The 18,399-nt window shown below is 34.2% G+C and overlaps 1 protein-coding gene across 4 annotated transcripts in view; it reads left to right on the forward strand.

Moving 5' to 3' along the window:
- Window positions 1-18,399, forward strand: part of pde1cb (phosphodiesterase 1C, calmodulin-dependent b) — a 99,093-nt gene that overhangs the window by 62,731 nt on the left and 17,963 nt on the right. For all 4 annotated transcript variants that reach the window (XM_089131500.1, XM_089131501.1, XM_089131502.1 and 1 more), the window contains 5 exons: window positions 9,077-9,190; window positions 12,124-12,306; window positions 13,706-13,772; window positions 15,378-15,494; window positions 15,576-15,716. In XM_089131500.1, coding sequence (XP_088987626.1) covers window positions 9,077-9,190; window positions 12,124-12,306; window positions 13,706-13,772; window positions 15,378-15,494; window positions 15,576-15,716 — 622 coding nt within the window. The remainder of the gene's footprint in view (window positions 1-9,076; window positions 9,191-12,123; window positions 12,307-13,705; window positions 13,773-15,377; window positions 15,495-15,575; window positions 15,717-18,399) is intronic.

Here is an 18,399-nt window from a genome sequence, read left to right on the forward strand (position 1 = left end):
AGACCATTTCACAAGATGTAAACAGCACTGGTCCAGAAACACTTCCTGTTTCAGTTTGTAACTGTTTTCTTTATTTCACATGTAAAGAAAACATCTTAAAGATGTTTGTTTAACTTTTTGATGTTCTGTTGGTTGTATTTTATCCCAGCTTTTATATAGTGTTAAAAAACTGAAACAGGAAGTGCTTCTGGACCAGTGTTGTTTACATCTTGTGAAATGGTCTATAAACGGCCATAATGTCATTTGTGATTTTCACATGGATACACACATCTGCATAGAAATGAGCATTAGTGTGAGCGGTGTGTCTGTGTGTTTTCAATCTCTGTGCGGTGACTCTCGCTCTGCCCTCTTCTGCCCCGCTCAGAGATCAGGGGCGCTCTAATAAGCCGTTGGGCTGTTTGGCCAGTACATTTTCCCTGCATTTCAAACTGTTTCCAGGAAGAAAAATAACTGGTCAAGGATTAAACAAAGCTCGAAAGGGGTCTTATGATGCCCGCAGTTTAAATCAAACCAAAATCTCAGTTTAGTTTTCCTGTGCATCTTGCTATTAGTAATGCTCATACCAGTGTTGTAGTACTCGAGACTCGGACTCGTCTCGGACTCGGTCTCGAGACCATATTTTAATGGTCTTGGTCTTGTCATGGACTCGTGTGCATTTGGACTCGGAATTGACTCGTACTCGAACATTTTTTTTTTAGGACTCGGAATTATTCCCGAGTCCACTCGAGTTCAATTAAAATATTTTTCATGATTATTAATGTATGTTAATAAAATATTTCTTTAAATTGATTGACACGCCCAGTGATTGGTGCATTTCTAGTGCGCAACTGCGCATGACAAATTGTAATAAAATTACTTTTAACACCACCTACTATGTGGCCTTTTTACCCTAAACTGATCATATTTTTAAACTCTAAGTAAATTCAGTAAAAAAAAGGGATTTCTCTAAGTAAATAAAAGTAAATTAGGTAATCAACCCTCACTGGTCTCGGACTCGACTTGGACTCGACTCTCTATGGACTCGGTCTTGACTCGGACTCGACTCTCTCTGGTCTCGGTGTCGACTCGGACTCGAGTGAGGTGGTCTCGACTACAACACTGGCTCATACAGTATTTAGGGTTGGGGATTCGAACATAGCCATAGCAGTAAGTATTAAACTTTAGCATGCAACTTGATTTGCACCATTGAATGAGACTGGTGTGATAATTAGGGTTGGGTATCAAGTTTGATTATTTTTTAGGCACCGAAACAAATTGCCTCACAACCATCAAAAAATGCTTTGTCGTTCAGTGCCAGATCTTATGCGACAAGATAAATGCTGCCAAGACTGGCAACACGTCAAATCTGATGAAGCACTTGACAAAGCACGGAATAAACTTAAGAGCAGAAAGTTGCTCCGATTTCGACTGCAAGAAGATCTGGAGCACGTCACATACAGTAAATGAAGCGAAACTTTGGCTACTTACCTCAGACATAATAAATAGGCATATTGTAATGTCTAGCTTGAAGTGTCTACTTTTAAAACAATGCGAATCAAAAACAAATACTCTATGATTATAATCCAAATGAATGCTGCATTTCTCACTATAGGCGGTACGTGTTCATTATACCGCGAAGATGACGAGTCAGCAATGTCAACTTCATCTTTGCAGCCAACACTGACTCAGAAAACACTTAAAAAATGTCTCCTCGCTATTTTTTTCGGTTACACTTTATTTAGATATTCTACTAATTATAAGTAACTTTTCAACCACATGTCAAGTAACTCTCATTAGAGTATTAGTATATTATAGTAGACTGTCAGTATACTGGTAGGTCATGGTTGTTAGGGTTCGGGTTAGGAGAATAAGTTGAATTGTAGTCGCCAAGTTACCAACAAAATAAAGTGTTAGCAGATATTAAGCTGACAGTCTACTAATACTCTAATGACAGTTAGTTGACATGTAGTTGAAAAGTTACTTGAATGTCTAAAGTGGACTATCGAAATAAAGTGTTACCATTTTTTTCATAATCATTAGACTATTTTTGCCAGTGCTTTGCCTGATGCGAGGCAAATATTCCGGTCCCCAACAACCTATAATATGAGTCTATAAAAAAGTCAACAAAAAGAAAACCCACATTTTTTGGTTAATATGTAATGTAATCTTGTTGAAAACGGATTTCATCAAATTGGTATCGAACAAAGTATCGTTCAGGAACCGGTCTTGAAGTCAGGGTATCGATATCGAGAATTTGAGTGAGTGTATTTTAGTAATCATACTACATTAGGGATCATTCGAAAGCTTAAGCACACAAAAATTCATCATGTTCAAACCATTTCGAAAATAGACATTGCATACTTTAAATTATTATAGCTGTCTCAATTTTTGTGATATCAGCTTTAAATTTGGAACGCAACTTGGTTAGATATGGCTTTGATTTTTTTTTTTTTAGAGAACAAGTTATTTTGTAAAATATATGTTGTATAAAATACATTTAGTTCACTACATTTGCTTTACAGTAAACCTAAACTTCTCTGACTTTTTTCCTAAGTGCTTTCACTTCTCTGTAAACCTTGGTCTGTGTTACAAAGCATTTATGAATTAATATTATTAATTTACCATTTAGGTTCAGATTACAGGTTATGATATTGATAATATCTTCTGAAATTTCTGGAAAACACTCAGTATTTACAACAGCCCAAACCTGCAGCATCTGGCAATATCTCTCTCCCATTGACGCAAATTCAATTGGAGATTCATTAGCCTGAAACATTGCCTGCCTCGAAGCACTTGAGCACTTCTGCATGAATATCTCATAAGCAGTCAGTGTGAATGGTGGCAGTTTGCATTGGGAGACTGAATTTATAGCCTGCTGGATCATTCTATGTTCAAAATGGAAGCCACGCTATACTAACCGCTCTCTGGCAGAAACCTCTTTTCCACAGCCATAAAAGCTTGTATGATGGATGAAGGGGGTTGGTGTTTAAAATAATTATTTTCATGCTGACTTTAGCCTCGTTGAGCATCCCAGCAGACTTTAGCTTGCAAACTTCTGTTTTTATCAACACTATACAGCACAATCTTTACAAAAAAAACTGCAATTGTGACCTTAAAGGGTTAGTTCACCCAAAAATGAAAATTCTGTCAGTATTTACTCACCCTCATGTTGTTCCAACCCCGTAAGACCTTCGTTCATCTTCGGAACACAAATTAAGATATTTAAGATATATTAAGATCGCTCCTGCATACAGTCCATAGGCTTCTTGAGGGACTGGCTCTTGCTGTCCCCGAAAAGTCATTAAAGACATCGTTAAAATAGTCCAAGTGACTTCAATCTTAACTTTATCAAACGACGAGAACACATTTGTGCGCAAAAAAACAACAAAAATAACGACTTTATTTCAACTATTCACTTCCTTCTCCATGAGCCTGTAGTCAGTTAACGTAGTGTGATTGTGTAGAGCTACGTCACACGTAGGCTCACTATTGGCCGACGCTGGTCATTTGTGTGTGATGCGTGTGACGTACAATAACAGAAGCTTACGCTATTAAACTAGTAACCTGACTCGCGCAGAGGGAGAAATAAACGAATAGTTGAAATATAGTCGTTATTTTTGTTGTTTTTTTGCGCACAAAAGTGTTCTCGTCGTTTGATAAACTTAAGATTGAGCCCCTGTAGTCACTTGGACTATTTTAACGATGTCTTTTATGACTTTTCGGGGACAGCAAGAGCCAGTCCCTCAAGAAGCCTATGGACTGTATGCAGAAGCGATCTTAATATCTTAAATATCTTAATTTGTGTTCCGAAGATGAACGAAGGTCTTACGGGGTTGGAACAACATGAGGGTGAGTAAATACTGACAGAATTTTCATTTTTGGGTGAACTAACCCTTTAAGCAGCTTCATGTTTTGTTGGTAAAAATCTATTTTGCTATCAAGATGGATTTCTAATTAAGTTTGGGGTAAACTAGTGTGACAATTGCTTTTCCAAGAAAAAAAAAACTACTTTTTGTCTAACAAGAATTGTCTAATTCCAAGTATGAAACTCCACATTGCTTGTTTGTATTATATCACTTTGTATTGTGCATGTAGTTAACTGGCGAAAGCAATGATGCAGTAAAATCGTCTAGTTTTATTACTGTAGATGTATTCAGCGTATCTAAATGAATCTGAATAAAACGAATCTGTTAAAAGTAGATCCAGACCGATATATCGGCCGATATTAGGCATTTTCCAAATGGCTGATAAATGAATATTTAAAAAATAAAATAAAAACGGATGAAACACGCTTCAATCATCTCTCCTTGGCCTGTTATATTGAAAATGTATGTTTTACAATTTGCAGTATGATGTCATCTATTGCTAAATTATGACTCATCATAGACTAGCTAACCACAAAGCTAGCCTATATGCCACTAGTATCATGGAAGTGGAAGACCGCTAACGTTAACATTAATGAGCTTGGAAACCACAATGAACTTTTTCTGCCTAAATAAAGTAATGATTACTGTATTTATAGCTAGCATATCTCTAGTTACAGTCCTTGCATTGTAAAATGTAAGTTATACTTGCGAGGAGTGAACATTTAGACATAGAGAAAAAGTATCAAACGTATCTTGTGCAGAAAAGTTAGCTTTTCTTTCACACGTGTGTGAAATCCAACAATATTTAGTAATAATAAAAAAATATCGGCCGATATATCGGATTTTAAAACCCAAAAATATTTGTATCGGTATCGGCCTTCAAAATCCTTTATCGGTCGGGCTCTAGTTAAAGTTAATTTTGTCAAATTTAAGCTATAAGCCTGATATTTGAAGCTGTTCTCCTTGAAATATTTTGTAACATTTAACATTTTACCATATTAACTTTCTTCTATCCATAACTGTAAATATTTTTGGCTTTGTGTTATTTGAATATTGTTGGCTTATGACAAATTGCCTCATTTGTACTGTACTCTAAATTGATGAATGTAAATGTAAATATTTTTTCAACTTAAAGTGTTCATACTGCCTAAAATTAAGTTTAGTCGACTTGAAATGTGAAGTTGTAGTAGGTCGACCCATAGATATATATATACACTAGAACTCGTCTTGGGGTTCTAAGCATGCGTCAAAACTGCCGCCATCTTGGAACTGGGGTCTTGTCTTAGGAAGTAGCCTGTACTTCGAATTCATGGATTTTTGGACTTTTGTGTTGCGTATGAACGAAATCTGGAACTAGGAAGAATTTTTTTTTCTTTTTTTAAAACAAAACATTTTTTCATTCGTTCCAATGAACTGGTGTAGCCGAGGCGACATCTAGTGTATATATCTATGTTGGTAGGTGTCAACTTATATATTTGAGTTCTCAACCAGATAAATCCGGGATATTTGAGTTGGATACTTGTATATTTGAGTTATCTCAAGTTCAATTCAGCGACATTATTGCTGCTAAATTTTGTTTTATAGAATTTAGGACTTTTCTTTGATTTATGGTAGTAGTTTCTTCAGCTGTTTCTTATTGTTTGTAGATTCTAATTTAGTCAGGCTTGGTAAAAAAATATATATTATTTTGATTTTAACAAAATTAGTTAATTTAGACATGACTTAGGGACATCTAAATGACAATCTCAGGCTTAATTCCAGCAGGACTGACTTTGTAAGGGTGAATAAACAAAATAATTCAATGGTAGAGCCCGACCGATAACGGATTTTGAAGGCTGATACCGATACAAATATTTTTGGGTTTTAAAATCCGAAATTACGATATATCGGACATGATAGTCACAAATTTTGTCATGCTTATTTGAGTTAAGAAAACTGATGGGGATGTTTTTTTATTTGTTATTCAAGCAATGACCAACTCAACGAGTGTTGCCAACAGGAACGGTGTAGAGTGCCCTCTGGTGGACAAACTATACAACTCCAACACTCATGATATGGTTCAAGTGCGTTTCGTTCGTTTTAATTTCATTGTTGAAATATTCATTTATCGGCCATTATAACTGCCGATACCGATAGTTTGGGAAATGCCTAATATCGGCCGATAATATCGGTCTGCCGATATATCGGTCTGGCTCTATTCAATGGAATAGAAATGAACAGGATATATCCAGGATTTGTCCAGTTTTTGCATGTCTTGCAGCGTGTATGAGGTGAAGCTGCAGTTGTTCTCCCTTGGCAAAACATAATCAGCTGAATTTTTCATGAAATGATTTTGCTTTGCTTAACTTGATTGGCATCCGCTGACACGGACAGCTGTGTTCAACCAATCAAACGTCATGTTCCACCCACACGTCTTGAGACATCTGTCAATCCCGGCAGAAACGAGCTTTGTGTGTGGAGCGTTAAAGACGGCTATTGTTGCTGTGCTTCTGATGGACAGCATCATCTCCCGGGATCTCGAACGCAAGCCTGTTACGTTCATCTTAAATCTTTCTATAACAAATTTGCATCGAGAAAATAACTAACTGTGTATAATAAACTCCATATACAAATCACAAATGAAATCTTTTTAATATTGAAAATGTTTTTTTTCCTAGACAGAAATACAATTAGATAAAAAAAAACTCTGAGTTGACAAATTGAGATGTTAGTGGGAGGGTTTCGTATTACATGCTAAACTAGTAGTGTTGTGTTTGATTGAGGCCTATGAGTGTGTTTTGAGATCAGGTGCGGAGATGAACAGGGCTGTTGGGGATTGGGTTCTTCTTTTCATCTGCAGGCAGCTGTCAAAATGTTGAGTGGAAAATGTTAATCTTTCCGTGTGATTGCATTGACCCTAAAGCATCAATGGCGCGCCGTGTGATTGTCTTCGTGACAGCCGCCCACCTCTTACTGGTGTGAAATCGCTTTCATGGTAGAAAACACTACCTGTGCCGGTGGACACAGGTGGGATCCAGCTGGATTTTGTGTTGCTGTCACATTAAGATACAAATTTAACATATGAATGTCAGATATATGAGTGCAAATGTGCCAAATGTACCCTGTGGGAAATTACTAGTAAGTGTGGTGTTGTTTACCTAGCAGCCCCAATTGGACCACTAGACCAAATCACTGAGGTAATGTTTCTACTGCACAGCGACAAGTCGACTAGATATCTGTGAGCTATGTGCACAAATCTGAAACCAATGACTCGATTAAATCTGTGACCTTTTAATCTGCACCCAACAGCATTGTCATTTCAATAATCTGACCTTTCATGTTGTGACTCAAGGACTGTTATGAAAAATGATAACCATTTTGATTGGTTTAATTGATTGGTTGACTTTATTTATTTATGTTGTTTTATGGCCTTGACAGTATGTGTGCATTTATATGCGTGTAATGTTTTGTTATTTTTGTCTTGTCTGGGGGACCACGGATGAAAAATAGCCTCTGGCTAAATCCGGTACAAAACATGAAATGGTAATTTTATGTTAAAAATTGTGCATGGTCCCTTCATAAATAAATCAAGAATACATACATTTGTCACTGGTAATTCCACTTCAACAAATAATTTGGTAACACTTTATTTTGGTCCCTTTTAGATAGTATTTTTGACTATAAGTAACATTGCATCTACTGTACATGTCTGCTAACTTTCATTAATGTTGACTATAGGGTTAGTAGAATATTTGCAAAGTTACTTCTAGACAGTAAATGTGTTTGGGGAGCATTAAAACAAAGTGTTAGCAGTTATTAAACAGACGGTTTACTAATAGCCTACTTTAACGAGAGTTAGTTGCTTATAGTCAACAGAATGTTCAAAGGGGACCATCAAAATAAAACGTTACCAATAATTTCACCATTATTTATTGATATAGCTTTCCCACTCATTAAAATATCCTCAGACATTCTAATTGTTTTAACAAACAAATCAAGCACCGGAGAGCATTTGAGTGGTTTGGTTTGAAAGTCTTTCCTGGCAGTGGGATATTGAAGATGGATTTGAAGACTCAATCGTCTTTAAAAGCTCAATTAATCAAGCGTATAGTCTTACAAAGATGAGCTTCTGCAGACACTTTTGAACATCTATAAATAAAGGATTCTGTCAGTATCTGTTTGTGAATACACCACCTTTCAAAAGTGTGCGATAAACTATGGCGACATTTATTTGATTGAAATAAAAATACTTTATTATTACAAATGTTTTTACTGTAAAGTTTGATCAATATACTGCATCCTTGCTGAATAAAAGTATTTTCATGTTCTATTTTGTTTAAAAAAAATCTTACTTGCCACAAATGGTAGTGGTCCGTAGTACCTGAATATATATATATATATATATATATATATATATGAAGAGTTCAGATGCAAAAGCCTCTAAATGCCATTTGAAATTTTCTTCTGTAATGATGATTTTTATCAAGCTTGTATATTTAAGTTAAGTAAATTCACTTAAATGGCAATGATAATTACCTATTAATTGTTATTTAAGTGAAATTACTGAACTTAAATATACAAGTTTGATAAAAAATCATCATTAAAGAAGAAAATTTCAAATGGCATTTAGAGGCTTTTGCATCTGAACTCTTCATATATATATATATATATATTAACATATATATTAGGGATGCATCGGCCACCATATCGGTATCAATTTACTGTTATCGTTATCGGCCGGATAAGAAAATTTAGCCAATATATTAACGCCGATAAATAATGTATTATTTCCTCTTCAACATGATGGATTTGAATTGCTTGAGGACAGTAAATTGCAACATGCAAGGCTGTCATATCCGCTACATAAAATTATAACGAGAACTTCATTGTAATTGTGTGTTTTGGACGTGGATTTTAATGGTGAGACTACTGTTTTTGTAATCAGGTTCTCAAAAATTATATAAAAATTTGGGTTTAGATTTATCGGCCAAAATATCGGTTATCGGCTTTCAAATATAAAGAATTATCGGTTATCGGTATCGGCCAAAATTTTCATATCGGTGCATCCCTAATATATATATATATATATATATATATATATATATATACACACAGTGTAAATGTAATATTGATCTCTGTTTTGCAGAATGAAATGCCGAGTTTGTCACGCTGACGTTGGCTGGTGCTCTCAGATAATTTCTTTGGAAAATAAACAGCCATTCAGTTGTGTTTGTTGTGTGCTTGTTTTCCAGATTACGATGTTTGATAAAACAGTTGGAGAGGGGAGAGGCGTCTCTCGTAGACCTAAAGAAAAACCTGGAATATGCTGCCACTGTTTTGGAATCAGTCTATATTGAGGAAACAAGGTAAAGTATGGTGTTTACACTTATATTTTACTCGACCACTCTCCTTGGCCAAATTTTTAAACACAACCACTGCCAATTGACTTGGAAATTAAAAACAAGTTGAAACTCATACATTTAAAATTAGCTTGGAATGGAAAAAAAAAAACATATTCGTGACTTATTCCTATTCTTGTGTTGTTTCGTGACATCCATCAGTTGCAAACTAACTGCACGGTCCATTTACAATGAATATTAATCTCCAGGCTATTTTCTATTCTCGTCAAAATCTTTGACTCCGCTGGATTGCTCACAAAGCCGTAACCGCACATTGTTCAGTCTTTCCATGTCAGATGCTAATCCAGCTTTTCCACACTAACCCTAAGTGGAGTCATTGTAAAGGGAAGACTGTAAAATTGGTCTTGGATCAGTCTAATGGAGCTTAAAGCAATTTACTCTTGCTGATAGAGGTCAATTCAATTAGCAGTTAAAGATCTGTGTGCTTCAATCCCAAGATGCTTTGATTGAGTGAGTGGCCATTTGAAGGGGTCACAGGGTTCACAGGGGTCAACGCTACTGCTTTATCCTTCAGAATCACCTTAAAAAATGTTTAAAGGAATACTTCAGGATTTAGCATATATGTATTCCTTATATATATATATATATATATATATATATATACAGTATATATATACTTATTTACTTGTTTATTTGTTGCATTTAAAATTAATCTGTTTTGATAGGATATATATATATATATATATATATATATATATATTTACTTGTTTATTTGTTGCATTTAAAATTAATCTGTTTTGATAGGATATATATATATATATATATATATATATATATTTACTTGTTTATTTGTTGCATTTAAAATTAATCTGTTTTGATAGGATATATATATATATATATATATTTACTTGTTTATTTGTTGCATTTAAAATTAATCTGTTTTGATAGGATATATATATATATATATATATATATCTACTTATTTATTTTTTGCATTTAATATTAATCTGTTTTGATAGGATATATATATATATATATATATTTACTTGTTTATTTGTTGCATTTAAAATTAATCTGTTTTGATAGGATATATATATATATATATATATATATATATATATATTTATATATTTACTTGTTAATTTGTTGCATTTAAAATTAATCTGTTTTGATAGGATATATATATATATATATATATATACTTGTTTATTTTTTGCATTTAATATTAATCTGTTTTGATAGGATATATATATATATATATATATATATATATATATATATATATATTTGCTTGTTTATTTGTTGCATTTAAAATTAATCTGTTTTGATAGGATATATATATATATATATATATTTACTTGTTTATTTGTTGCATTTAAAATTAATCTGTTTTGATAGGATATATATATATATATATATATATATATATATATATATATATATCTACTTGTTTATTTTTTGCATTTAATATTAATCTGTTTTGATAGGATATATATATATATATATATTTACTTGTTTATTTGTTGCATTTAAAATTAATCTGTTTTGATAGGATATATATATATATATATATATATATATATTTACTTGTTTATTTGTTGCATTTAAAATTAATCTGTTTTGATAGGATATATATATATATATATATATTTACTTGTTTATTTTTTGCATTTAATATGAATCTGTTTTGATAGGATATATATATATATATATATATATATATATATATATATATATATATATTTGCTTGTTTATTTGTTGCATTTAAAATGAATCTGTTTTAATAGGATATATATATATATATATATATATATATATATATACATTTCCTATCCAAACAGATTCATTTATATATATATATATATATATATATATATATATATATAGAAATTTACTTATTTACTTTTTTTTACTTATTTACTAATTTATTTTTTGTATTTGATTTTTTTCATAATTGTTATACTGCTTTTCCTTTATGCTGGCTTTAATTTAAAACATCGTAGACATTTTCCAGTAATGGGAATCACAATGGGAAACATTTAATTACTAAAAAACAAAACAAAAGCATTACAAGAGATTTTGGCAGGTAAGAGTGTGTTTTAATCAAAATAATGTCACACGACATGCATTCACAAAATATAACGAGTTTCTTTTGGGTTGAAATGGCACCCGGATATGCTTTCATCAGGATGTGTGGATATGAGACCATGCTGATAGCTTTATTGAGAGAACATAAACGAACACCTGCAGTTTGATTCGAGCCAAAAAACTCCTCCTGATCAGTGGCATTTCATTCCCGCTCAGTGATAGTATTTAACGTCTCTGCGGGGGGATGAAGCCCTCCATCACGCCGCTCAAGTACCACTGATATCTTTTGATTCTGATGAGCAGAGTGAAGAAGAATAACAGCTGTGAATATCTAGATGCCAGAAAAGACATGATCAAAGCTTATGGAATTATGTAACGGGGACGTCATCGTGGCCCGGGATTATGACACACCCTCTCACTTACCAAACCACTGAGACCCCCAGTCCGGTCTGGTCAGATTCATATTCGCTGTGTGATTTATGACGGGTGTGGGCTTTAAATCCATCATAAGAGCTTAGGTCTAGATACACAGATGTTTATGACACAGTTACTGCGAAGATGTTTTTAGCGCTGATGTTAAAAGTCAATCCAGTGCCATTCCAATGCTAATATTTATACCTTAAGCTTTCTTTATTTACTAGACGTGTTCTGCTGCACTTAAAGGGAACATACCATAATTATGTGGATCACTTATGGATTAGTCTTTAACCAGTGGGTCTTGGCTTGGGCTTCATTCACAGTTTAGATTAAGTGTAAATAGTCGTTTATCCTTCCTTTATGCACAACAATTACCTGTCAAGTGTAAGTGATGACATTTAAGGTGTCTTTCCCTCTCTCCCTTTTTTTCCAAGGCGATTGGTCGATACTGAGGATGAGCTCAGCGATATCCAATCAGATTCTGTGCCATCAGAGGTCCGTGATTGGCTGGCCTCCACCTTCACACGACAGATGGGGCTGATGATGCGACGGACGGAAGAGAAGCCGCGATTCCGCAGCATCGTACACGCAGTGCAGGCTGGGATATTTGTGGAGAGGTGGGGTTAACCACAAAGTAGTAGATATTCACATTTTTAAATGAAACAAAGTCTACTTTAGTTTTCTTTTTCTTTGACCCTTGCAATTTAAATGATTTTGCTAGTCTACCTTTAAAACTTCTAAACAGCCTCCAATATGATTGGTCTAACATGTAGACATAAGTGTATGTTGTAATGTCCCATTTTGAACTCTTAGTTTGGATGTCTCTTTCATTTCAAAAGATCAAAGGACATGCTATTATAATATTTATTAATATTTTGAATTGGCTGTTTTATTTTTATATTTTATAAAAAAAAAAGTGTGTTATATCAGTTATTTTTTAATATATATATATATATTTAGTTTGATGTGCTTTTGTTGTTTTTAGTATATATATATATATATATATTAGTTTTAATTGATTTTTATTTTTATTTCAGTCATTTTAGTACTTTGCCAGGGTAAACATTTTAAGTTTTTAATCTAATGTTGTTTTCAACTTTATTTTAATAGTTTTAGTTAATAATATTAAAATTAAAAACAATATTAGAAAATAAATACATTTAGCTGTTGTCATATTTTATAATGTCCCATTTTGAACTCTTCATTTCAAAGGACATGCTATTATAAAATTTATTAATATTTTTGGAATTAGCTTTTTTATTTTTATATTTTATAAAAATGTATGTTATATCAGTTATTTTTTAATATATATTTTCATTTTAATTTTAGTTTTTTTTTTTTTAGTTTTATGTGCTTTTGTTTTTAGTGTAATATATATATATATATATATATATATATATATATATATATATAATTTATTTATTTTTTCCAGTTTCGGTCATTTTAGTACTTCAACTTGTTCCGTTTCTTTTAGTTGCCAAGCTAAACATATTAAGTTTTTCATCTAATGTTGTTTTCAGCTTTATTTTAATAGTTTTAGATAATAATATTAAAATTAGAAAATAAATACATTTAGCTGTTGTCATTTTTTTTAACACAAAGCAGGAATCTTCCAGTGTTCATAAATCAGTCTGCATCCTCTGTCCTCTGTAAGGCCATTTATTTCCTCGCCAGGCAGCATTAAAGTCTTCAGTGAAATTATTATAAATCTATGCATTGAGCTTAATGTGTATGCATATACATCATATTTTGGACAAGTCTGAATAAGTACAGTAACTCTGCCTCTCTCTCTCTCTCCCCATCTATCTGTTAGCATTATTTCATTAAAGTATAATGCACTTCAGGCAACACTGCACATATAAATTGCTCTGACAACGCATTTACTTAAAGAAAGTGCAGGTTGCCCTCTACATTTGATGTTTTGTCATTTTAAAGGTGAAGATTATGGCATTGTGTTTGGAGTGCCTGTGGTCTGTGCTGCCGCTTTCACTTGATGTGTTTATCTCGTTCTAACAGAATGTACCGTCGAACTTCGAACATGGTGGGACTGAGTTACCCTTCCTCTGTCATAGCTGTGCTTAAGGTAAAATACTCACACACTCTTCCATTCTCATAAACAGCCATTGTCCAATGGCTCTCCAACTATTACATTTTTTTTTTTTCCAGAAAAGAAACTTTTAAAACATGCTTTTCACTTGTACCTTTTCACTTTTTAATTTGTTCACCTAACAATGGCCTATTATTTCCACCATGTTTCAGTAGAAATCTGTGGTGGAATTAAAGTGAAAAAAAAAAAACACAAAATACATGGGTGTCGTCTTTCTCCTTTCGCTAGCACTCGGTCCTAATATTTTCACACTTTTTGTCAAATTATTTGTCTACAGCTTGATTGGAAATGATGCACAAATATATACACTGCCTGGTCCAAAAAAAAACAAACAAAGTCACTGTTTGGATTTAAATAGGCAAATGCTTATAATGGATAATTATTATGCATGTTATATGTTTGGCAGCAGTGCTTAAACCCTAATTGATGGAGTGTGTAGCTTGTCATTTCTTAATCAATCATGTAGAAAGACACATCGTAGCTTTATTCCGGATGACAATGTCAAGATTCATCAGGATCAAACTGTGAAAGAATGTTTGTGAGGAGCATGAAAAATCGTTTTCACAGATGAATGGTCACCTCTGAGTCCAGAGCTTAAATTCAATGATGTCTATTGGATGTGTTGGAGGAGACTTTGGACAATATTATAAGATATTAACCAAAACTTGATGCACCTCTTGATGAAAATAAATACATTTCCAGCAAAAGCTGCATCAGTTGTTGGTCAAAATATTGTATGTCACAATACAATGTGAAAAAGCTACAGACTCCACCAATTGGGGTTAAAAGAACTGTTGCCAAACATATAATATGCTAGAAATATAAGAGCATCATTATATACACTGTAAAAAAAATTGTTGGTTTAACTTAAAAAATTAAGTAATTTCCATTCAAATGGAAAAATTAAGTTAATACAATGTAGGAGATTGATTTAATCATCAGAAACACAAAATATTATGTTATCTGAAGTATGTAAATTATTTAAGTTGATTTGACAAAAGAAAAAATGTTGTCATTACAAATCATGTAAATATTTTTTACAGTGTATAGTAGTGGCCAAAATAAAATCAAAATATAAGGAGAATATTTTATAAATTTTAAATATTGTAAACACTACTCTTGTTAAAAGCTACAAGTTTTATTGTACCATGCAAAAAGAAATGATAAAATCCCCAAAAGCTCACAAAAGAAAGCATATATTGGCTACAACATACCACAAATAAAACAAGTGACTCCTAGCACAACTATGTAATATGATTACAAAAGCTTTAACACATTTTTAATAATAATAAAGACTTTAATAATAAGTTTAAAATTAAAAGTTGAGACGTTGAAACAAAAATGAATATATATATATATATAAATTAAGTCATAATACAGCATGAAGGCAGTTATGTAGTGAAATGTAGGGACATAAAAATGCACAACGTATTTTCTCACATTGCATTAATTTTCTTATTCGACACATGAGAACCAAAAGTGTTTAGCATCAAACCTGGCATGACGGAAGGCGTTACGCTGAATATTCAGAGGGGACGAATATCTGTGTGCTGAGTTCGTTTCTCTGCTTTTTCTTCTCAGAATGTGGACAAGTGGTCGTTTGATGTGTTTGCTCTGAACGAGTCGAGTGGCGACCACTCGCTCAAATTCATCTTCTATGAGCTCCTCACCCGATACGACCTCATCAGCCGCTTCAAGGTGAAAAACAACTCTTGAGGAAGTGAGAGAGGAGGGCTGTAATGGTCTTTTTCAGAGTTATTAACACCGTATCTCTGACAGATCCCTGTATCAGCGCTGGTCTCATTTGTGGAGGCTCTGGAAGTGGGTTACAGCAAACATAAAAACCCCTACCACAACCTGATACACGCAGCCGACGTCACACAGACGGTACACTACCTGCTCCTGAAGACAGGGATGGTGGTAAGATGAAACGCACACACAAACAGATCACATCAGAGGTCTATGACTGGATGGAATTAGTTCAAGAAGGGCTTTTAATAAAATTTGGTGACCTATAGACCTTATGACGTCATCTTTAGAATATTTTCTTTGAACTTCCAGGTTCGCGGTCGCTCTGTATATTTCTATGGCATCGCTGTCTGAGTAATTAGCTGGTGAAGTGGATTTACTTATTGTAGAGTTAACAACAGTTATCATGAGCATTGTAATGTTTATCATAAGCATTGTAAAGCAGATGTCTTAACAAATGTCGACCGGGAAACTTTTTACGAGCAGTTCATTCATACCTATGCAGACCGGAAAGCACTGAAAAGGGGCGGGGCTACATAAGGTCTATACAGTGGAAAGGTGAAAACATTTTTGAAATCGGTGCTACATGACTAGAGAAACAGAAAAAAGGCACTTGTCTTACCTTTTGCCAAAGCCCGTCTACGGAAAGCCTGGCCACTCCCTATTAAGTCCTAATGTACCGAATTTTGATTGTAGTTCCACTAAATTTCCACTGGGGGGAAATCGTCCGAGTGCAAAATGAATGGCAGTCTATGGAGCTAGACGGCTAATTTTGTCTCTTTCACCCGATTGCCGTCGTGAAATCTCAGATTTGAATGTAGGTTTTGCGAGTTCAACATGGGTTATAGGTCGAAAGTTGAATGAACGAGTACTTATCCCAGATGGCAAACTGACATTGAATCAACGTGGAAACATGACATCGAAACAACGTTGATCTGACATTGTTTTGCTCATCGAATTAACGTTGAACCAACGTCAGATGCGTCATTCGCTCAAAACTAACGGAAAATCAACTTGAAATCAACGTTGTTTCAGTGTTATGAAAGCAAACCAATTTTCGATTTTCATTTAGCTTTGAAGAATGCCGCGTCTGACGTTGGTTCAACGTTAATTCGATGATCAAAATCAACGTTGTTTCGACGTCATGAGAGACATCGTTTCCACGTTGATTCAATGTCAGTTTGCTGTCTGGGATGTTCTTTCGATTTCTTACAGCTTGAGTTGTTGTTGCCCATAACACGCTAGCATTCTGCTAATGAACGCTGATTGGTCAGTAAAGGACTGATTACGACCAGAAATACCGCTTGATGGCATCGTGGCATCCGAAACGGGACCAGATTGTTAAGGCGGACTTAACTCTTCTAGCACGTGTATTTACCTGTGTCAGCCGTGTTGTGGATGCCTCGAGAGAAAGGAAAGTGCAGAGCGCGAAAGCAAAAGGCTTTATAAAGCAAATAAGTGACTGTAAAAAATCTTAAAACCCAGTAATCTGTAATTTCTTTGCATCTTCTTTCGAAAACAACATTCAAATTACTAGACAAAAAAGAAAAGTGAGAAAAGTGGATTTTGAGGGGTATATAGCTCCATATACCTCCATTCATTCTGCACTCGTCCTGTGAGCGCCCTCATATGGAAGCAGAGTGGAACTACAACCAGTTCAGAAGCCGGAAGTTTACTGAGAGTGGAAGCTATCCCCTTATTAGACATTCTCTGCTTAAATGGAGGTTGGAGCAGGCTTCACTCAAAGTTTATATCTCAAATTGTTTTAAGAGTGCTGGCCTAATAATGACAATGCATGTATGGAAGAGAGAGGCCGCACTTTGCATATACAGTTTTATTATACACAAACGCGTTTCGGCACGCGCCGAAACGCGTTTGTGTATAATAAAACTGTATATGCAAAGTACATTCTCTGCTTAGACATCCTGCCAAATAGGTAGGAAAACTTCAACACCCATAATGGATACGCTTACCAGAGTAAAGTACCGCCTTGATTTAGTAGGAAATACTTCCTAGCAAACTTGTAATCATAATGGTTTTGACTTGTATTGTTTCCGGGTGCAGGAATTCAAAGAGTAAACGTTTAGTCAGGGCTCCAGACTAACTTTTCCACTGGTTGCACTGGTGCTACCAACTTTCTCAGTTGGTCGCACCAGCATATGATTTGGTCGCACCTTTTTTTTCAGTTTTTTTTTTTTTTTTTTGCTACATGCCATGGGATTAATCAAAGTGAGTTGAACAGTCTTATTTTCCTTTTTTTTTTTTTGTAATGTCTTTTACATGGGGAACATGAATCGCAATATAAAGCATAATAGACCCCTTTTCAGTTGGTAAACATGGTGACGTTTTTATGTGGGCGGAGCTTAGGTGGAGGCAGAACGATCCCTCTGGCTGCTTCACTAATGCTAGTTAGCAAGTTTTATTAGCTTGTTTTTTAACAATGACTGGAGAAAATCCGATTTTATCTTAATGTGTAAGGTCACTCACTGTCCAAGACTGCGATTGTTAAATCTAAAAGTTATTTTTAACGGATTGGCCGACCCGGAGCCACCTACACGCTCACTCAATGCATGGACGATCTGACAGGATTAATGTTACGTTATCTCGGGTGAGTGGCCTGACTTCTGCACCTACCTTATAGAGAAACCGATCGTAAAGAGAAACTGAGGGCATATAAATCTTTACATGCCTATATGGTCCTGTACAAGACTTGTGTGTACGTTCCGCTGTTCTGCCGAGCCAGCGCCGAGACCACGACAATGTAAAGAGTGTCATTACGGTGCGATTTTAATCATGTGAATATTTTTTAAGAAATAAAAAAATCCAGATACAGCATATTCATTTTTCATTGATA

Source organism: Pimephales promelas, chromosome 5, assembly GCF_988280905.1.
Source record: "Pimephales promelas chromosome 5, fPimPro1.hap1.1, whole genome shotgun sequence".
NCBI lineage: Eukaryota > Metazoa > Chordata > Actinopteri > Cypriniformes > Leuciscidae > Pimephales > Pimephales promelas.